Source organism: Crotalus tigris, unplaced genomic scaffold, assembly GCF_016545835.1.
Source record: "Crotalus tigris isolate CLP2741 ecotype Arizona unplaced genomic scaffold, ASM1654583v1 scf7180000020703.81597, whole genome shotgun sequence".
Lineage (NCBI taxonomy): Eukaryota > Metazoa > Chordata > Lepidosauria > Squamata > Viperidae > Crotalus > Crotalus tigris.
Window position 1 is genome coordinate 52,860 of NW_024098141.1, and position 22,738 is coordinate 75,597.

A 22,738-nucleotide genomic window follows, 5' to 3' on the forward strand; every position below is an offset into this window, starting at 1 on the left:
TTGGGCTCAGAGAGATGGACTGGCTCAAAGTCACCCAGCCAGCTTTCATGCCTAAGGCAGGACTAGAATTCTCAGTCTCCTAGTGATTGGCCCAAAGTCACCTGGCTGGCTTTCATGCCAGGATAGAACTAAAATTCATGATTTCCTGCTTTCTAGTCTGACTATCTAGACCAGACTGGCAGAACAGAACTAAATGGAACTATCGGGAAATGGAAGACATGAGGGGTGTGTAACTTTAACAAAAGAAGATTTGAGATCTGAATGGCTATCCTAAGCTAAGAATTAGATTTCATGATATAACTCACTAACAGTAATAGTTTCATATGATTTCAACCATTTACTTGATTGTTAGTTGCCTAGGGTTACATCTTGGCAAGATGGGCTGCATATGCATTTAATAAATAAATAATACATAAATGTTATTTGCAAAGCCCATCACTAGATATATTGTATGAATAGCACTATCTCATCAGGAACTCAAAATAAAAATTAAATTATTTCTCAACATACTATGTCTCAGCACAATAATTTCTCAGCGTAACAACAAACCTCATTCTGGCACTAAAAACTGCCAAATCATCTCTGTATATACCATACATTTGTAGATAAGCCTCAGCAATCATTAAAACTCACATCATGCAATTCATTTCACATTTTTTTCAGCCTCCTCAAAACAATACATAATTGAGAGCCCAATGATAATGTTGGATCACCTCAAAACAGCAACGGGCCTGCAGTTTTAACCACTTTTTTTTACATTTGGTTAACTGGCCTATGAAAACAGTCATTGTGTTTGGTGATTGTGCACTTAGGCTGAGGAATTCTGGGAGCTGAAGTCTGCTTACAGCAGTGTTTACCAAACTTGACAATTTTAAGGCATGTGGACTTCAACTCCCAGAATTCCACAGCCAGCAACGCTGGCTGTGGAATTCTGGGAGTTGAAGTCCACATGCCTTAAAATTGTCAAGTTTGGGAAACACTGGTTTACAGTATGCTGGCCAGTTGGAGAATTCTGGGAATTGAAGTCCACAGATCTTAAAGTTGTGAAGGTTGAAAAACCCTGTTTTAGGCAGTTGCCTCAGTACCTTGGACAGGAACTGATGGAAATGTCAGGATTCCCCTGAGGAAGCCCATACTTTTGGCTATTTGGAGTGATTTACACAATTACAACATTTTTTGCCGAAAACTGGTCTTTACTCCCAGTTTTCAGCAAAAATGCCCCATTGTAAACCATGACATTCACTGCTGCAAAAAAGGTTGTAAAATCGGCCCCACTCATATGATGACCTGCTTTACACAATGAATTATGACCATAATGGACAAATTCCAGTACAGACATAACTTGTGGGACGACCTGTATAATTTTCCCAGCCCTGTCAGAAGTTATTAAGGCTGTTTTTGAATAATATTTAACACTCCTCTAAAATAACCTTACATCCATGCCCAAGAAGAGCCCAACAAGCACCTCAGATTTAACATAAATTTTCAAAGGAGCTGCCTAATCAACTGATTAGGATACATGAAATGTAAAAATATAGGGATGGTGTATGTCAGGGGTCTTCATACTTGGCCCTTTTATGACTTGTGGACTTCAACTCCCAGAATTCCTTAGCCAGCATGCCTGCCTGAAGAATTCTGGGAGTTGATGTCCACAAGTCATAAAAGGGCCAAGTTTGAAGACCCCTGCTTTTTATGATATAAAATACAATGCTGTAAAAATCAACCTAGCTAAAAAGGATTATTAAAATTATTAGAATTAATTATTGATAGAATGAAGCATATTGACAATATTGGAGGGAGGGGGAATTGTCTGGAAAAGTCTAGAACAGGGGGTCTTCAAAGTTGGCCCTTTTATGACTTGGACTCCGACTCCCAGAATTCCTCAGCCAGCATGCCTGGCTGAGGAATTCTGGGAGTCGAAGTCCACAAGTCATAAAAGGGCCAAGTTTGAAGACCCCTGGTGTATGTGAATGAAAAGTTTGGATATTTAAATATAATTAATTTTGAGAAAATTATGAATGATAAGAGTGATTTGAATACAGTGGGGAAATTAAGCTTAAATAAGAATCTTGAAAACAGGACACATAATGACTTAATAAGATGACTTTTATAAATACAACTGAAATATAAGCTGATTAAAAAGATGTTATATGTTGATGTTATTGTTAGTTGTATAAATACTAGAAAAATGTTTATACTCAATCTTGTATATATCGAAAATATTAAGAATTATATTTATTTAATACAGACAAAAGGAGAATACTATTGGAAGAAGAGAAGATCAAGGAAATATATCATTGATTAACATATTGATTAATTATAGAAATTAATTATTATTGATTGTTTTTAAATATATGAGCCCAAACAACACACTGTTTGCTAAGCACTAGGGATTGTTATTGTAAAAAATTAATAAAATATAATAATAAAAAAGAAGGGGATTAGTCCAGAAAGCTAAAAGTGTCCATAGAACATAGAATAATTCGGTTAGTGGAACCTTGGAGGTCTTCTAGTCCAGCCTCCAAAAGAAATACAAAATGCTCGCACAAACCTCAGAGCAAGTTGCAGCAGAAGGCTAAATTGGCAGCTTCGACCATCTGTGAAAACATGCCTTCTTCCCAATTTCCCTTAATATTACAGTGAGTGATTTATCGATGCTTTCCTGCCTGCTGGGGGGGGGTTTTAAAAATTTAACTGGGTGTCAGGCATAAGCAATAATGAAATTCAGTAACTTTATTGTTTATTGCCTACGTTACAAGAATCGCTCCAGACTACTTGCCTTTGGCTGGGAAAGATTAGATAAGATTTCAATGATCTATTCAAGAGAGTCTCTTCTATTGGCTTTCAAAAGCCAATAGAATAAAAGGGAGGAGCACAGCTAAGGAAAAGGGGGAAAAACAAATGGCGGACTGCGTTGTTTGGCGACCCCCGTGAAATGGTCATTCGACCCCAAATGGGGTCCCAACCCACAGGTGGAGAACCACTGCTCTAGGAGAAAAATATTCCTGAATGGCCGAGTTGGGGGTAACTGCTGAGACGAGGGGTGGGAGAGCTGCCCACCTCAGTGGCTTTTTCTAAAAGGAGGGGAAGAGAAAGGGGAAGAGGGTTTGGAAAAGAGGGACTGGGGTGACATGAGGGCAGTGTTCCAATAGTTGAGGGGCTCCTGCAAAGACAAGGGTGTCAACTTATTTCTCCAAAGCACCAGAAGGTAAGTAAAAAAGCAATGAATGGAAACTAATCAAGGAGGGAAGCAACCTGGAATTAAGGAGAAATTTCCTGAGGAGAGTTACTCAGTGGAAGGGGTTCCCTCCAGAAGTTGTGGGTGCTCCATCACTGGAGGCTTTCAAAAAGAAACTGGACTGCCTTTGTCTGGAATGGACTCCTGCCTGAGTAGAGGGTTGGACTAGAAGACCTCCAAGGCACCTTCAGACTCTGAGGAGGGGGGAGGCTCCAGGAGTCCCTGTAGGCAGGTGGTCCTCTCCCTTTTCCCACCTGCCCGCAATGCTGCAACTTGGGCAGGGTGTACTCACCACACCCATCTGAGAGATTTGCCTTGGGCACCCTTGTGTATGTATAAACTCTGCTCTATAAGCAGGACTGGGAGAAAAATTATTAATTTCTTGCCATTGAATTAATAAGGCCTGCTTAAAATGAATGACCTATAAATGAGTTTCAGTTATACATTTTAATTACTATACCCCCACACCACAAGGATGCGAATCTTGACAGGCACTCTTGTATTTGTGGTGGGAACAGGAAAAAAAATAAAAATAAAGGAAAAACCAGGTTGGAGAGACGTGGAAATATCGAACAGAAAAAAATAAAATAAAAAAAGAAAGGAAATGCTGCCTTGTTTGGGTCTTGCAAAAAGCAATTAAAATTTGCAAGGCAAAAAATGCTAAAATCCGGGAAGGGACAAAACGATAGGCATGGAAGGGGGGGGGGGAAATCCAGGTGATTGCCACTGTGCAAGAAGGAGGACTAGGGGTGACAGGATAGCAGTCTTTGAGGGGCTGCCACGAAGAAGAGGGGGTCAACTTATTTTCCAAAACACCAGAAGGCAGGACAAGAAACAATGGATAGAAATATGTCAAGCAGAGATCCAACCTAGAATTAAGAAAAAAATTCCTGACAGTGAGAACCATCAGCCAGTGGAACAACTTGCCCCCAGAAGTTGTGGTTGCTCCATCACTGGAAGTTTTCAAGAAGAGACTGGACAACCATTTATCCAGAATAGTATAGCATGTCCTGCTTGAGCAGGGGTTCCCCTCCAACTCTGTTATTCTGTTATTCTGATTAATGGGGTGGTAGCTCCCAGCAGTATCACTTTCAATAGTTCAGCTTTTAGGGCTGGTTTATCCCAGGGTTTTGTTATCCCATCTTCCAGGATTCATGAACTGTGTGAATACAGCCTAAAATTCATTCTTGCATTAATCGGGATAAGTCAAGTCTAAATATTTCTTTTTTTATTAGTTTGTTAGATTCATGTCTTGCTTTTCCTTCTGGCATTCTGACTCTCTGCCCTGGAAGACTTGGGGCTTGGAGGAATTTTCATGGGGTTCCTGAGCAGAGTGTGCACAGAGTGTGCTACAAGTTGTATGGGAGCCAGAATCTGGTTAGTAGAGAGACAAGATAAAGCAGCAAACTTAAAGTGCAACTGAAAGATAAAGAAATAAACTCAAGCCAGACATGATTGGCTTAAATAGTGTATCTCAATAACAATATGCTATCCACTTTTTATTGTTCTTTGGAGTTTTGTTTTACAGACTCACTGTGTTATGTACAACATACAAAAACACATCGGCTTTATTAATCTACAACATACATAAAAACATCAGCTTTATTAATCTACAACATACGTAAACACATCAGCTTTATTAATCTACAACATACAAAACACGTCAGCTTTATTAATCTGCAACATACAAAACACATCAGCTTTATTAATCTGCAACAGACAAAACACATCAGCTTTATTAATCTGCAACAGACAAAAACAATCGGCTTTATTAATTTGCAACATACAAAACACATATTGGCTTTATTAATCTACAACATACCAAAACACATCAGCTTTATTAATCTGCAACAGACAAAACACATCAGCTTTATTAATCTGCAACAGACAAAAACACATCGGCTTTATTAATTTGCAACATACAAAACACATATCGGCTTTATTAATCTACAACATACCAAAACACATCAGCTTTATTAATTTGCAACATACAAAACACATATTGGCTTTATTAATCTACAACATACCAAAACACATCAGCTTGATTAATCTGCAACATACCAAAACACATCAGCTTGATTAAATCTACAAGGGCTCTTAACTAGCTTTAAGCATTATGGCATGATGGCACATGATAGGAGGACTGTTAGCATGTGACTGACCTGGGCCTGTTGACCTGGGCCTGGGGAGGACGGATAAGGGCCAGGCGATGGAAATGTATTTAAACTGCTCTGTTACCGGAGTATGGTCTCTTACTAGCAGCTTTGAGGTCCACCAGCCTTTGCAAACGCTTTGTAAATAAAAACTTTGTTGTTTCCAACAATTTAAGTGTGAGCCTTGTTTCTCGCAGATGGTTTTTGATGCTCTTTGTCTAATTGTTGATTGATGTTTTGTGCTAGCACTGATGAAGCCACCTAGTTTGGGTCATGAAACGTCTGCCAGGAGACCACCCAGCTCAGAGAGCACCCAGGACCCCACTGTCCAACCCTGAGCTGCAGATATTCGTCTCTGTTTATACACTTTCCAGAAAGGGGCTGCAATTGCAGATAGTCCTGGCACTTACGACCACCACTGAGCACAAAGTTTCTGTTGGTAAGCAAGACAGTTTTTAAGTGAGTTTTGCCCCACTTCATGACCTTTCTTGCCACAGTTGTTAAGTGAATCGCTGCAGTTATTAAGTCAGGTTGTTAAGTGAATCTGGCTTCCCCCATTTGATTTTGCTTGTCAGAAGGCCACAAAAGGGGATCACGTGACCCGGGGACTCTGCGACTGTCATAAGGATGAAGCAGTTGCCAAGTGTCTGAATTCTGATCACGTGACCCTGGGGAGGCTGCAACGGTCGTAAGTGTGAAAAATGGTCATAAATCTCTCTTTTCAGTGCCGTTGTAACTTTGAATGGTCAATAAGTGAACTGTTATAAGTCGAGGACTACCTGTATAGGAGTTTCCTTAGTTTTAGTTCATCCCCCCCTCCTTCAAGGATGGATCTATTAGGTACGCTTGGGGGGGAACCCCTTGGAAAACTATCAAGAGGGAGGGGCAAGGAAGGGTGGAAGCTGTAAGGATGGGGTGGAGCTCACCGTTCTCTTGGGGGGCCTCCGTCTCAGGTCTCCTCTCTGGGGTTCAACGTGATGGGCAGAATGCAAGTGCGAGAGAGCAGATCGAAAGGAAACAGAGATCAGGCAGTGAGCAATCGTGCATCTCTGGCTTGGTTTAGCCATCGCATTTACAGTTACCAGACCCACTTAACCCTCTCTGAAGCATATTGTCAGGCCTAGTTAATTTTATAACCATTTTCTCAGGCCAAAGCATCTTTCTCTATTCTTTACTACAAACACAAAACTATTGCAAAGGAAAACAGGAGTAATAAAAGCAAAAGTGAGGCCGGAAATGCATATGCAATGAGACCATTATCACATCTCTGAGTCAAGGCTTGCAAAACGAAGGGAGTAACTGCATTCATCTAATGCCACTGAGCAGCCTGAAGCATTAATACGCCTCTTCTTTTAAACACAAAACATATGTATCATTAGCTAACTTAAAGTAAAACCATTTTCTCTACCAAAGTGCAAAATATATTTCTGTCCAACGGCTTTGCCAATTCAGGAGGTAGATTTAACTAGGTGAAATATATTCTCAATAACTGGAATGTCTGTGCAGTGTCATCATCACCTCGCCATCTAGAGATCTGTCTAGCAAGGAACCAAACAAGGAATTTTGACTCCTTGTTTGAGGATCCTTCCAGGTTCCTATTTCCCCTGATTTAGTGTCCCTGTTGGAGAGCAACTATCCCTGTTGGGAGGAGGGCTCAGGTGGGGAATTAGCCTAGACACGCTACAAAAACACAAGAAGATAAAATCTGAAAGCCTTATCCGGTCTTTCCCAGGTGAAAGCTGCCCATCTGGACAAATTCCTGTATTATAGTCAGAGAACAATAAAGTAGCCAATTTGAACTCTACAAGTGTGGGTCTGGTTGTTCACACCTGACAATTCGTGGATCCTACAGTTAGGATAAACCAAGGCAATTTGGCTGCCTTCTCCTAAATTAACTGATCAGTTGTGCCAGTCGCCAGTTCTACATTTCATTGTCTGTAAACCCAGTTTCTTTTCTTGGAGATGATGTATATGGGATTTGCTAACAGAGTGATCCAAATGAAATGTTGCTGGTGTTATTATTCACAAGGGAAAGATGCACACAAGGTGCCTCAGTGGTCAATCTCAGGAAATGCTGAAATGCTTAGTAGCTTCATAACTGGAGAAACTCCTCAATCAGCTGCTTTCTGATTCTTAATGCCACATATGTAATCCAATGGAAAGGGAAAACTAAAAGGCTAAATAGGATTTCAAATTCCAGTTAGAGATGCCTTCCCCTCAACCTGATTAAAAGAGGAAAAATAAATTAAAGGAATATAATTGGTGATGGTAGGAAGTAGTGCTTAATAACTTTAATCCATATGCTTGCACAGACTTCTTTGTGGATTGTTGGTGTAGCCCAATCCCTTTTGAAATTCCATGGTTCTTCTGCAGGACCTTCTCCAGGACCTTTTGTCTCCCAGCTAAATGTAATAGTAACAGTATAACAGAGTTGGAAGATCTTTTACATCTTCTTGAGAGTCTTCTAGTCCAGCCCCATGCTCAAGCAGGAGACCTTATATTCCAGAGAATCTCAGATCCACCTCTGGTTTCACGGCCTCTTTTAAGAATATAAAAACTTACCCGCACAAACTTGTTTTAAGGAGACCATCCTGGATGCACTGCTAACAGGGTTTTCTGCTGTGCATGTTGCATTGAGATCTTGGGAAACAAACTGGATCACAGAACTCCCAGGGCTGGGATCCGTGCTCTTAGCGACTGAAGTCCAGCTGATATTCACCCTGTCTTCCCAGGTCTTGGTAGAGCAATTCAGCTGCCAAGTTCCATTTCCAGCCCCATCAGAAGTGCAAGTCACTTTCAGCTGAGAGTCCAGCAACTCTCCTAAGCAGGAGATGGAGAGACACCGTTTATGAAAGACCAGAAAATTACAGGAAGGCCAACAAGGGAAGAAAAGCAGCAACAGCATGGATCAGCCAGTGGTTTTGTTTATGTAAGGACCCACCTCAATTCCTTTTCCCATGAAAGCAAAACTCCTGGAACAGCATCTTTCCAAAAGGAACTTTTATTGGGAGAAGTTGACAATAGACATAGAAGGCAGGATCTAAAGGTTTCCCATGGGAAATAATAGTTTAAAAGAGTCATTCACAAACCCCATCCCAACTGTCTGTTTGGATGGTTCAAGCTGGCCAATCCACAGGCATGAAGTGGTGGTGGGAAACAGGACCATAAAGTGCCTCTTTCAAGGCTGCTACTTCGTGCCTTGATGTCTGCGGCTTCAGTGGCCAGAGGGAAGACAAATGGCCCAAGGCACATTCCTTTCTCACCCCAAGGAACATCAAAGGGATAGAGTAAGGCACAGGCATGAGAAAGAAAGCAGAGAGTGATATAATGTAGCACCCCAGCGTCCCCCCCCTCCCGCTGAACTAATGGCGGAACCTGAAAATAAGACCCCAAATGAAAGAAATGGTTTTGACAGTTTAGATTAGAGGAGAAAAAATATGCATCACCCATTTGTGTCACAAATAACAATCCCAAAATCTTCTCCAGTCGCACCTGTGACACTCATGGGTGAGGCCCACCAGGGAGAAGACAATAGGACCCTTCATCCTCTGCCCTCCACCAAACCCTTCTGAGAACAGGATGATGAGTCTCCAGGCTCACCTCCTCAAGCCCCCTTGACTCTTCCCCAAAGAGCTTGTGAGTCCAGCCAGTCCCACCAGATCCATGGAGGGGGTCCTGAGGGTCTTCTCTGGAGAGTCCAGCCTCAAAGCAAACCTGCCTTTCTCCTCCCGACACCCCACCCACCTGGCTTGCTCTGGTGCAGGCTGGGCCACATGGAGGGGGAAGCCTGGAGAAGGCTGGGCTGCCCCCCCCCTCAGGCCTCCTTCCAAGGGGAGGGGTTCAAAGGAGACCACTTGAGCTCCACTTCTAGCCCATCATAGAAATGCAAGTCCTCAACCGTGCCAAAGCTCCTGGCATGGAAGATGGTCAGCAGGATGGAACAGACAGGGAAATGTTGGCCTATAAGTGGAGCAAAGATATGCTAGGCTACGCCTGAGGAGAACATCGAGCCAATTTGCATTGTATAAATGGACCAAACTCTGCCCAAACATCTGACGGGCAGAACATGCTGGAACAAAAGGCAAAAAGGAAAGCAGTAGGTGAGCAGTTCTGGGCTCCATCCAGAAAGTGTGTCTCTTCAGAAACTGGACACCCAAAGCCCCCCCCCAGCAGAAAAGCCCCACCTCTCCACATTATCCTGGGCAAAGGAGGGAGGCCAGGAGTTTGCTGCCATGGCTGGGATACTTACTAAAAACCCGTAGCTCAAAGAATTCTTTCACTGCCTCTCCAGTTTGTAAAACAATTTGTGTAGTGTATTGTCCTGCATCCTCTTTCTTCACATGACTGAGAAGTAATCCTCTGCAGTCCTTGGAAACAGTCACTCTGTTTTCAAAAGCTGGTAGGAGGACCAGAAGGGCACATGGCTCCCTAAAGGTCACCACAGCAATATTTCCAGATCCGATGCCGGAAATTTTATTCCAGGATATTGATTTATAGGGTCCAGTGATCTTCACTTGGAATGTGACAGTTTCCCCCAGAACCCTGTTCAGTTCTTCTGCTCCGGAAGCTTCTGCATGGTCAGAGAGAAGAGAGAGAAGAAGCCTTCAAGGTTGGATCACAAGAGACCCTCCAAGCATCCCATTTCTGACCCTCAAATTTCAGGGAAACCTTTTCTAAGAAAGGGCAAAATGGTTCCCGGATAAAGGACATGGTGGTGTTTCCCTGGGCAAAGGCCTTCTCTTCTTAGAGAAATCAGAGGGGTTCAAATGTCCTATGTGGGAGCTCAGTCCTCCCTTTGGGGTTCAAAAGGGGGGGGTCTGCCCAACCAGGGAGACCCAAAGCTCCACCAGGCCCCAGGCTGATCTGCTCAAACTGAGTGCCCAAACTGCAACCCAAAACCCATTTATCCCAAAGTGCCAGGGCCGCATCAGCATTGTGCTGCCCTCAGGGGGGGCCAGGGGCCCCTGGGTGGGTGTGGCTGTGGTGGTCATGGCAGACTGAGTGGGCATGGCTGGGGATGAGTATGGCCCCCTCGATATTGCTTGTGGGGGGGATGCCTGTGGAGGCCGGGCAGGGTTGAGGAAATCCAGGGGGGTCTCTGGTGGGTGGGGCGGTGGGCAAGAGCCTCGTCCTGCAGGATGAGGCAAGGCAAGGCAGGGGACAGGGTGGGGGTGCCATTGCTTTGGGGCAAGGTGAGGCAGGGCCCGGGGCGGCTGCTGCCTGACACTATTGGCTCCTGCACACAGAGGCCAACGACCACATGGGGTCGACGGTGTCCGTCAGCAGCCACAGCCTGCCGGTCCCTCAACTCTCCACTCCGCAACCTGCTGCCAATACTGCGCCAGCCCTCCAGCAGCAGGCAGAGTAGGGGAGGGGGGAGGCACATGATGCAGATCGCCAGATGCGCCTACTTCATCCCATCTGTTTTTGCTTGCGGTTGGAGAGCAGGTCACTGCTGGTTATCTCCTTAGCCCCCTCGCAGATTTTGGCCGTGGGCCAAACATGAAGCCTGTTCCCCTCACACACCCAACACATTTTGGCCCTGCCTCGGGCTGCCGCCGCCAGCAGATCACACAGGTCCATTAGGCTGCCACCACTGCCCGGAGTGCCTGCCCCGCCCAGCACAAAGGCGAAAAGACCAGCTAGCAAGCTTGAGTAGAGGTGGTAGAGCACGCCCACGCCCAGCAAGCCAAAGTCCACCCCGAGCGGGGAAAGCCGGATCCCCATCGGCACCATGGCCCTCCAGTTTCAGCTAGGATTGCATGCCTCCCCCCATCTCTGCTGGGCCTGGGCGGCCATGACGCCAATGGGGATCCGGCTTTCCCCGTTTGAGATGGCCTTTTGCCTGCTGGGCCTGGGCGTGCTCTATCATCTCTAAGTAGGGTTTCCTAGCCAACCGCTTTGCCTCCTTCGTGCTGGGTAGGCCTGCAGCTGGGGGCTACAGCCTAATGTCACTCATGCCCTTGTCACCTCATGTCTGGACTACTGCAACGCGATCTACATGGGGCTACCTTTGAAAAGTATTTGGAGACTACAGTTGGTCCAGAATGCAGGCGCGCAAGTGATAGTGGGTGCTCCTCGGTACACCCACGTTACACCTATCCTCCGTGAGCTGCACTGGTTGCCTATTGGTCTCCGGGTCCAATTCAAGGTATTGGTTATTACCTTTAAAGCTCTATATGGCTCAGGGCCAGGCTATTTGTGAGACCGACTACTACCTCATAGTTCCCTTCGTCCAGTTAGATCCCACAGGCTGGGCCTCCTTCAGGTCCCGTCGACCAAGCAGTGCCATTTGGCGGGGCCGCGGGGGAGGGCTTTCTCTGTGATGGCGCCCACGTCTTGGAATCAGCTCCCCCCGGAGATTAGGACCGCTCCCACCCTGTTGGTTTTCCGCAAGCTGCTTAAGACCTGGCTTTTCCGGCAGGCCTGGGGTTTATAAAATCTGACCCCTGGATGAATGTTATTGTATTGTTTGTTTGTTAAGTTATGTTGTGTTTTTATTGTAAACCGCCCGGAGTCCTGCGGGAGTGGGGCGGTCTATAAATTTTAATAAATTAAAAAAAAATTAAAAATTAATTAATGGACCTATGCGAGAGGCTGGCAGCCACAGTAGGTAGTGAGGTGTGCAAGGGGAATGCGCTCCACCCGCAGGCCAAGGGCAAGATGCTCAGGGCTGAGGAGATGACCAGTGGTGACCAGCTCTCCAACCAAAGAGATGGGATGGAGTAGGTGTGTCCGGCGGTCCACATCACGTGCTCCCTCAACTTGTGCTGCCGGTGCCGCCATAGCACTGCTGCTGGAGGGCGCAGGACTGGTATTTATAGCAGGCTACGCAGCCCCTGCTGTCTGATGCTGTTGGCCCCCGTGCGCTCACCACCTCCTGTGCATGCGCTTTGGGGGCTGCTGGGTGGGGCCAAGTGGGGCTGGGGCCAGGGCGGTGGGTGCCAATCCCTCGCCATCTCCGGGGCATCCTGGGAGTGGCAACGCTGCTTGCTCATTCACTTCTTGCCCCGTCGCTTCCAAACGCCACGTGCTCGCTACTCTGGCGAACTCTGCTGGGGCGACGGCACGCGTGCCCACAAAGAGGGCTCTGAGTGCCGCCTCTGGCACGCGTGCCATAGGTTCGCCACCACTGTACGAGGGAAACTGACTGTCCTTGGGGTATCTCTGCTGTCATTTTATTAAGGAGCTCCTGTAAACTTGTAAGCAATTTGGGTATTATCTCATTTAGTATGTATGCTTAATGCTCTGCTTTTAAATCTATTTAATTGAGCTAATAAAGTTTAATCTCCCTTTATTTATTGGGGTGTTCATTATCTCTGGATCCAAAAGAACCAATTGCCCGTGCACCTAATCACTGCCCTAACATTTCACAAAATGGTTAGTATTCATAACATGCATTTTGCTATGTTATGAACTTGATCTCTCTCAAGAAGATCCCTGTTCCAATGATGGTGCATAGATGTGCAGCAGAATCCAGAGGATTAACTATTCCTCTCCCCTCAGCTGCATTTTTCTTCTAGGACACAACCATCCATTCACTGAGATCCTTAGGACAGTGTTTCCCGAACTTGACAATTTTAAGGCATGTGGACTTCAACTCCCAGAATTCCACAGCCAGCATTGCTGGCTGTGGAATTCTGGGAGTTGAAGTCCACATGCCTTAAAATTGTCAAGTTCGGGAAACACTGCCTTAGGAGGATCTCACAGTAAACATAATGAATATGGGTGGGGGAGACTATGACTTGGCCATGGTCTCTTCTGGCCCATCTGGCACCTTTTTATAAACCCAAATTTGAGCCTTTTCCTTGTGACCTATATTAAACCAAATTCAAGCTCTTTATCACCATTGTTTTTTGGGTTAAAAGACAGTTCCTTTTTCCCTCTTCAGAATCTCATGAACCTTTCAGGGCAGAATTCCAAACTTCATTTTGTGATTTTATAATGAGGGATGGTCAGCAAGAGTTATTCAGCTTCATACTCCTTTATGTAGCCTTCTGAGAATAATCACACAAGGAGCCCGAAGTCCAGTCATTACAGGATTGAAACCTAAATATTCTGTTGTTTTCATTTTTAGTAACTGGTAATTGTTTAACTGTTCTCATAATAGAGTAGTATAGGTTGGTTCTGTGATTTAGACTGTTACAGGTTTTTTAAAAATGGCCTGTTTCATCTTTATAAGGTTTCTTTCTCTTACAACTGTCTTAAAACTGTACTTAATTTGGCCATATAAAGCAAACTAACTAATGTTCTGTCACATGCAGAGAACTTATTTAGTTTTAGAGTGCACAGAAGGATCCACATAACACACAGTCTCTGTCTTGCTAATCTTTCACCCCAGGATCTCCTGTCTGAGTGGGATAATTCCCTCTGCCTGATGGATGCTCAGGGAGGCTCTGACTGTTTTCAGGCCTTTCAACTACTCTAATCATAGAATCCTAGAACCATAGGGCTGGAAGGGACCTGGGAGGTCTTCTAGTCCAACCCCCTGCTCAATGCAGGAGACCCTATACCATTCCAGACAAATGGTTGTCCAACCTTTTCTTGAGAGCCTCCAGTGATGGAACGTCCATAAAGAAGGCTGTTCTTTGCTAAGCGCTTCTCCGTGGACAAAGGATCCTCAAGTTCCATTTCATGGTTATGAATTCCCCAAATGGGAGCATCCACTAATAGCTTTTAAAAAATGACTTCAAAAGAAATGTGTTGCTACTCATGTGGTCTTCGCCTCTGCTCTCTCCCACGTTAACAGCTTCGCTTGTGATGTTCCTTCCCCATTTTTGTGTTGTTGTTGTAGACACAAAACCAAAGAAGCTCTCAAAATATTATTGCAGATGACTTCTCTTGAAAACCGCCTTTCGCCACATGACCTTGGGATAACCCATGCTCAGCACCTGGGAGCATCCCATGTTTAGATGCAACTTCACTCCCTTATAGTTTTCAGGGTCTCACTGACTGAAGGAGGGCATCCTCAGAGTTCCCTTGAATCGTCCTTCAAGTGACTGAACCAACTGAGAGGAGATTGCTCTGCCAACTTTGCCAACGCTTAGGGTGGTTCACCTTTTTTTTTCCAGAACTATCACATGCTTTTTTCTCAAAATAGTTGGTCAACAAGGGCATGAGTCTTGCTTGGGAAAATCTTGGATTTGATTCCAATCAAAAGTGAAAAAATGGCAGGGTGGAGGATGAGAAGGATGAGCCTTACCTGCTTTTTCCAAGTACTCACTGAACTCCTGAAAGAACCTGTTCATACACCTTGGACCAGGACTTCCCAACCTTGGCCTCTTTAAGACATATGGACTTCAACTCCCAGAAGTCCCTAGCCAGATGGCTGGGGAAAACTAGAAGTTGAAGTCCATGCATCTTAAAGGGGCCAAGGTTGGGAAACTGTGCCTTAGACACACCCTTATGGAGCTGTTCTTGGAGAAGCACTCTCTGGACCTCAGATGAGATGGAAAGTACCAGGTTCTCCTCTCTCAACCATGTTCACTGACATGTGCCTCCTTCAGATGGGTCTCGGATGACCTCCTTCCTCCCATTAGGCACAAAGACTGAGCTGGAAAGGGTCCTCAGGACAGTGAGAGAACAAGCATCTTGATTATGGCTGGTCATCCTGGTTTTACCCAGCCAAATCTTAGACTAGATACTCCACCAAAGAGAAAGGCCTGGCTTTCTCCTCTTGTAAGATGGAGGAATGTTGCTAAAGAGATGAGTAACTAAGAATTAGGCAAGTGGGGAGTTGTCTGGTGGTTTTGAAAGAGTCACAGTTGACCATAAAGAGGAAACTTCCAAAAAATATTGAAACAGAGTCAGAAAGGTGAAGTCAAAATTAAGTCAAATTTCTCCAGACTTAAAACATAGAATATAGCATGATGGAATGGACCTTGGAGGTCTTCTAGTCCAACTTCCCGCTCAAGCAGGAGATTCTATACCATTCTAGATAAACAGCTGTCCACTCTCTTCTTGGAAACCTTCATGATGGAGCACCCACAACTTGGAGGCAAGATCAACCTTGATGTAAATAGAGCTGAGGAGGCAGAGGAGCTGTGGTCCTCGTGAGTTAGGGATAGAGAATATTTGGAGAATAGGGATCAAACCTAAAGGCTGAACAAGAAGCAACAGATGGAAACTCATCAAGGAGAGAAGCAACCTAGAACTAAGGAGGAATTTCCTGACAGGGAGGACAATTGACCAGTGGAACAGCTTCCCTCCAGAGATTGTGGGTGCCGCAACACTGGAGGCTTTTAAGAAGAGATTGGACTTTATCTGAAATGGTGTAAGATCTCCTGCTTGAGCAGGGGGTTGGACTAGAAGATCTCCAAGGTCCCTTCCTACTCTGTTATTCTGTGAAATGCCATTTTCAGGAGAACAATGGTGGGAGGTGGGTCGATCATCCCAAGCATCTCAGAGGCATCAGGGGAGCCATCCAGAGGCAAAATACTGGGTTAGGATGGACTTTTGGCCCAACTCAACTGAAGCATTTTTACAGAAATTCCAGAGGAACCTGATTAATTCCCTTGTGATCTGTGACCGGCAGAGAACACAGTTTTAAAGTTTGCATCAAGTCATTGAAAAAGTTATATATAAATAAAAGGAAGTACTGCTGAATATAGTACGGGTGACTTCTGAGTAAGATGCTTATGACTGCAATATAAATGGGGCTATGAATATAATATGTCCGTTGATGAACTTCCCCCCAGTAGATGCTGACATGAGCTCGTGCAGAAGGCTGGGAGGGGAATACATTTTGGCAAATCCCTGTTGCCATCTGCTCACTCCACCTGAAGGGAGCATTCGCAGCTCAGGGTTGAACTGAGGGCTCCTGGGTGCTCTCTGAGCTGGGTGGTTTCCTTGCAGACGTTTCATTGCCCAGCTAGGCAACATCATCAGTGCTAGAGGGGAGGGGGTTTGCTATCAGCTTATACAGGTAGTGCTCATCTTACAACTACAGTTGGGACCAGAAATTCTGTTTCTAAGCCACAGACTCTTGGAACTGGATCTAAAGCCACCCAGAATCATTGGGCACAAGATAGGTGGCAAATAAATATCCTAAATAAAGAAATAAAATAAATAAATAAAGCATGGCCCTGCCCTATTCTGGGTCCTCTATCCTTAGTTTAATCCTCTGCCAGGGACGTCCACAGATGCATTCAAAGCCCCTCAGAGCTGCCATCTTGACTTTTTTGACCAGTCCCGAGGAGACCCTTAGTCCTCTGCAGTGGTTGACAGGACAATGATGATGATTTCAAATTTTGCTGCTCAAGAGGACTTTCAAAACCACTAAAAACAAAACCAAAACTTAGTAAAACTGTAATAACAGATGGGTTGTTTTGTGGTTTCCTTTAAGAGGCCCTCTTTCCTGCAAGCAGGGCTGGCTGTCGTCACAATAACTTGGGTTGGGTTGATTGCTGTTAGAATACAGGAGAACCCTGATCATTAGCATTTAAGCTGCTCTCTCTGGGCACTTTACAGTGTTGAAGCATTCTTTGCATCTTGCCCCCAACAATCTGGTCTTCTGGAGACCCTCAGTCCTCCAGGTCACGGTTGTCCCAAAGGTGCTTTTCCAAAAGGCAGCTGGCCTTTCTTGGTTTTTTCCTTGAAGACATTTTGCTTCTCATCCAAGAAGCATCTTTGGTTCTTCTACTTCAGCTTCACTTCAGAACTCATGAATCCTCTTGGATGAGAAGGAAAAAAGCCTTCAAGAAAAAGTCCAGTTGCCTTTTGAAAAAGCACCTTTGGGGGATAATCTGGGTCTTCGTTTTATCAACCTCGGAAGGATAGAAAGCTGAGTCAACCTTGAGCCCCATCAGGATCAAACTCCTGGCTGTGGGCAGAGTTAGCCTGCAATACTGCTCTTTAATCACTGCGCCACTAGGCAGCTATTATTTTTATATTAATGTTTTTATATATATATAATTATATTATCATCAATATATTATTATTCACATTATTCTGGTAGATTATGAATAATAATGTCTTAAACTAATGTTGGTATTTAATGCAAGATGTGGAATGCTTTTTTTTTTTTTTGAAAGATCCACAATTGCTAAAAAGTTAAGGGAAAACATGCTAAGTCTGAAATTCATTGCATACAAGCTGACTGTGTCCCCCCTTCCCTATCTAAGGAAGCTATTCTTCTTCCTGTTTTTCAGCCCCATCATGCCTGCCCTCCACACCAGGCTCTTATCTGCAGCAAGGCACATTCTCCAAATGCGCTGAGGGGTCTTATCAGGAAGAGCCAAGATGCCTGTCTCCTCCCCCCTAGATTTCCCCATCTCATTGCATTTTCATTTCCTTCCTAGTTTCCTTTGTGACTGTAAATAGGCCCCAAAACTGGGTCCGCCCACCTCCTTCAGACCATGCATGGTCTGTTGTGGTGACCTTTGTTCCGGGCTAAACGGTCTCACATGCTGCATAACATGAGGATGGGCTACTCCTTATTTTCTCCCACCTCCTCGTATGTCCTTGTGTGGGTATTTTCCACAATGTCCGTGTTGCAGACTAATAACAGAATAACGGAGTTGCAAGGGACCTGGTAGGTCTTCTGGTCCAACCCACTGCTCGAGCAGGAGATCCTCCTTTAACACCTGTGGGCTTCAGTTCCCAGAATTCCCCAGCCAGCCACGTCACAGCTATGCTGGCTGGGACATTCAGGGAGTTGAAGTCCACAAGTTTTAAACTTGCCAAGATTGGGAACGCCAGCCCTACACTATTTCAGATAAATGGTTATACACATCTCTTCTCGGAAGGTGGCCTATTTGATTCTTCCTATCTTTTTATGCCATGCTAGGACTTAAAAGATAGAATCATAGAGTTAGAAGGGACCTTGGAGGTCTTCCAGCCCAAAGCCCATCTCGAGCGGGAGGCTCTCTATCATCCCATCTCTTTTGAAAGACCTCCCGTGATGGAGCACCCAGAACGTGTGAAGGCAAAAGCAGTTCCACTGATTATTAGATGTCGTCACCACCTTGAGTTATTTATAAAAATAATAATGGTGGGATCTAAATAAATCAATAGATTTTCTTTGCCACTGATGTGAAGGCACTCTCTATATGAAAATGGGTGGTGTTAATCTTCCTCATTGGAGTCCTCCTTCAGGGCTCAACTTGCAATTTGTCCCTGGATTCACTGAAACCAAGGATCTATCACAAAAGCCCCGAGGGAGAGATTCCTGAATTCATGGACAGCTGGCAGGAACTCCTCGCCTCCAAAGGTTGGAGGCTCCAACACTGGAGGCTTTTAAGAAGAACTGGGCAGCCATTTGTCTGGACTGGCATAGCGTCTCCTGCATGAACAGGGGGTTGGACTGGAAGACCTCCAAAGTCCCTTCCAACTCTGCTATTTTCTTATTCTAATAGACTGATGAACTTGGATTAACTACAGCTCCTCTGTATTTTTGGGACGGTTTAGAAATATGAAATATAAACAAACAAACACAGTGATAATAATAAGCCCAAAGGTTTCAGGGTCTCCTTTTTTTTTTTTGTAAAAAAATTTTTATTTTCAATTTTACGTTACATTCATAAAAATTACCTCAGATAAAAAATAAAATAAATTTATACACACAACTTTCGGTATTGCTCACCCACTTCCCCCCAAACCGCATCCACCCTCTAACCTCTTCTCTCCCTTCCCTCTTTCCCTCTTCTTCCTCACTCCCCCCCTCTCCTCCTTCTCCTCAACCTTCCTACTTACTTCTCCCCTTCCTCCTATCTTCTCACTCCGGATGCGGTCCAGGGGAAATGCCCTAGCAATTCCTCTCTCCAAATTAAAACATCAATATTATGTACAATAAAACTATTTCTACTTATCTGAACTATTTAACCTCCAACCCATCCTCCCCCCACCCCCCTGGTTTCAGGGTCTCCTTGATGGTCTCACAAATACCAAGAATTTTATCACCTGACTTACATCTGCTGTTCTGCCCTGCCCTCTCTCTGCCCCGTGTCCTCCAAACTCACACTGGTTCAAATACACTCCAGAAATGGGTGAGGGGCTCATGAAAGCCCCAGACCTTGTGTTCAAGAAGGTGGTCAGAAAAGGGTCCACCAGACACTTTCAGATTTCGACCTATCAGTCTGGTAGTTCAGAATATTAGCATTTCAGTATCCAATCACAAAGTAGTATTATAATGCACTCAAATGCTTCTTAGCATTTAGATATTTTTGTGTTTCACTATTTGCCTTTGTGATGTTTGGTAATCTGAACCATTTTATTTCCTTCAGCAATTCTTCCAAAACGTTTTTCTGCATTTTAACCTTGCACAAAAGTCATATACAAAACCTCACCAAGGTCCCTAGCAGAGATACTGCTGTTGGCAAACTACAAAGGCATCTGATAATTAAAATATTAGCTAGGTATATTTCAAATTGTATATATTTCTTGGTGATTATAAAGCTGTATTTCCTGAACTTCGTTTTTTTTTGCTTTTTTTAAAAAAATCTGTTTCCTGTTTTTAACTTTTTTTGCTTTTCTTATTTATTTAAATAGCTTGTAGTTATTTTAACCAACATAAAATGATAAGAGACTTTGAAATTTTTATTTACATGCTCTCGACTTGCCGTATTGTTAGATTTTGATCTGAAATTGGCTTTTTAGTCCTGTTAATTTAGACTATACTGTTGAGTAACATCAGAACCATACGAAACATAGATAATGGGGTTATCTTTATGTTTCTTATGTTTTGTGAAGAAAAATGGGGGAAATATCTTCTATTTCTTCTGCTAGAGTTTATTCTTTCAACCTTATCTGCCTTTTTCTTGATGTTCTATTTCTCAGCTTTTCAGGGTGGGAAAAAAGTTTGTCAAGAGTTTTATATCTATTCCAGCAAAGATCCTGCCTGGACTCAAGGAAACAAACCAATAAACAGCATCTAATATTAGAAACTTACCAGCTCCTAAGAGAAGGATTGAGAACCACAGTCTGAGAATGCTCTTGTGCGACATGCTAGCAAAATGAAACCTTGCCTAACTTCTGCAAAGCTCTTTGTCTGGGAGGAACCCTGTGACAAGCCTACAATTTCATTGAGGGCTGCATCAGCATTGTGGTTGCCCTTGGGGGGGCAGGTGGGTGTGGCCAGGGTGGGTGCAGCCTACTGGGTGGGTGTGGAGGGAGTGGGTGTGGCCCATTGGGTGGGCATGGCCAGCTCTACATCATTCGCCTCAAGGGTACCCGTGGGGGCCTGGGCAGGAGTGGGACAGATCTGAGGGTCTCTGCAGAAGGGGGTGGGACCAGGGCAAGTGCCAAGACATGGAGGATCCATGTTCCTCTCAGGCCATGTGGGAGGGCTGGATGGTGGTGCAGACTGCCTGGAGCCCTGGGCAGCAGAGGTCAAACACCCAGCCTGGCCCTTGAGCACCTGTGGCACCAAGCCCAGCCCCACTTCCCCAAGGGGGCGCCCAGCTGCACTTACCTCCTCCTCAAGGCTGCTGCTGCTGAGCTTGCTCTCCTTATCCAGGTTGCTCATGATGGGTACGAGGGCAAAGTCAGAGGGAGGCTCATTCCCTCGCCATGGGAGGAGACCCGGCTTTGTATCCAAAGCTTCCTTAGCAATAGGATGGGAGACCCCCAGGATAGGCCAGGAGGAGGGGGCAAGGGGATGGTGAAAGGACAGCAGGGCAGGACTTCCCTCAGACCCTTCCTTCCTTCCTTCCTTCCTAAGTACAGAGTGGTGGGAAAATATTTGAGATGAGGGAGGGAGAAAAACAGGCAAGAAATGCAGCTGGGGAGGTGTCACCTGTTAAGTCCTCCGTTCAATGGCGAATGATGAGGAGTCATGACGAAGTTAACAGCTCTTTATTTACAATCACCAACACTTGAAAAACCACAGGCTCGCAGGCCTCTCTCTTAAAAGCAACCAGAGACCCGGATAGAAACATAATAAAGTATCCGGCGCCACTCAGTCTGGTCCTGGGCAGCTTCTGGAATGCCCGGGACCATTGCAACGTCCCGAGCCTGCTTTTGCAGCCTCAGGACACAACCCCCCTCCCCCCTAGATGGAACTTCTCTGCACACATACATGTACAACCTAATGTGGGGAAGTGACATATAGTTCCTTAAATCAAATGCACTGACTGTGGAAGGCTTGAGGTTACCCTCAGGCAAAACCCCCTCCACTTCATTTTGGGAATACATGTATCCGAAATCAGGAAAAATAATACAAAATAATATGCCTTTTATTGAGGGCTCTTATGAGATGTTCCCCTTGAACTTGACAACAACTTCACAAAGTCCCTAAGATATTTGGGTGGGCACTTGGCCCACTGCGACCTCCTCGGACCAGGAGAGATTGCTTGGCCCACCTGCTCGCCTACCAGGCCAGGTGGGCCAAGACGTTGCTGCCCTAAATTTCCAGGTGACCCTGGTACTGTTGCCTGGCCTAGCTGCTCGCCTACCAGGCTCGGCAGGCCAGGACTTTGCTGCCCCAAATACCCGGTTGACCTGCCCATCTGCTGGCTGGCTGGACCCTCTAAGCCCAGGCCAACATACCTAGGAATTGTGGCATTCCCCAGGTCCACAATGGAACCTTCTTGGGACCACTGTCCCTCGAACCCCAGGCCAGCAGATGGAGATTGCTCGGTGGTGGAGGTACCCCAATACTCCGTAGCCCCCAAGCATGTGCCCAAGGTGTCAGAGTCAGGAGTTGCCTGTGTGGCAACCCCCCTAGCTGTTGACCTCCTTTTGGGAGCAATTGCAGAATTTGGCAAGTGTTCCTGCTGGCATTCTTTTTCTCTTGTAGTTTGTGGGTTGTGTGGATAGCCCCGGTCAGTCTCCCTGTCTGGAGCGCTATCTGTCATGTATGAAAACTGTGAATAACCCCGGTGTGACTCCCTGTCTGGAGTAATTATGGATGTGTGGGATGACCCCCTATCCATTGAATTCCTGTTTGGAACACTTGCGGAACCGTGGGATGAATCCCAAGTAGCCTAAGTATCAGCTATAGACGCCCTGTGGGCCAGTAAAACTGAGCCTCAGAATGCATGTTATGGTCCTCCTCTCCCCCCCCAGAGCAGAGTCAGGAGCAGAAGAGTGAGAGTCCAGTCTCCAACGCAGTTGGTCTCTGTGTCTGCACAGAACGCGGCCGTCTCCCAAGGCAACTTCGTATGACAACGGCCCAGAGACCTTGCAGACCACAGCTGTGACCCAGAGATGGCCAGGCCCATAGTTCCGAGCCCAGATCGGATCGCCCACTTGGAGTCTCTTAAGTGCCCGTGGTTGTGACACCTGTGAAGCCACCCGGTCAGGGTGCAACCTGTCCAGTTTAGTGATGAGGCGTCGACCCCAGCGGAGTTCAGCAGGGCTCTTCCCTGTGGCAGTGCATGGTGTGGTGCGGTGTGCAAGAAGGAAATCT

General features: G+C 45.4%; 1 protein-coding gene across 2 annotated transcripts in view; it reads right to left on the bottom strand.

The window, feature by feature from the left end:
- LOC120319373 (SLAM family member 5-like) overlaps nt 1-20,429 on the bottom strand; it is a 32,019-nt gene extending 11,590 nt beyond the window's left edge. The window contains exons 1-4 of one of the 2 annotated variants that reach the window (XM_039368180.1): nt 20,279-20,429; nt 9,641-9,961; nt 7,954-8,211; nt 6,318-6,353 (exon numbers count right to left, since the gene is read on the bottom strand). In XM_039368180.1, coding sequence (XP_039224114.1) covers nt 6,318-6,353; nt 7,954-8,211; nt 9,641-9,961; nt 20,279-20,333 — 670 coding nt within the window. In that variant the 5' untranslated portion in view covers nt 20,334-20,429. The remainder of the gene's footprint in view (nt 1-6,317; nt 6,354-7,953; nt 8,212-9,640; nt 9,962-20,278) is intronic. The other variant, XM_039368182.1, reaches the window with a different exon arrangement.
- Nucleotides 20,430-22,738: the final 2,309 nt, after the last annotated feature.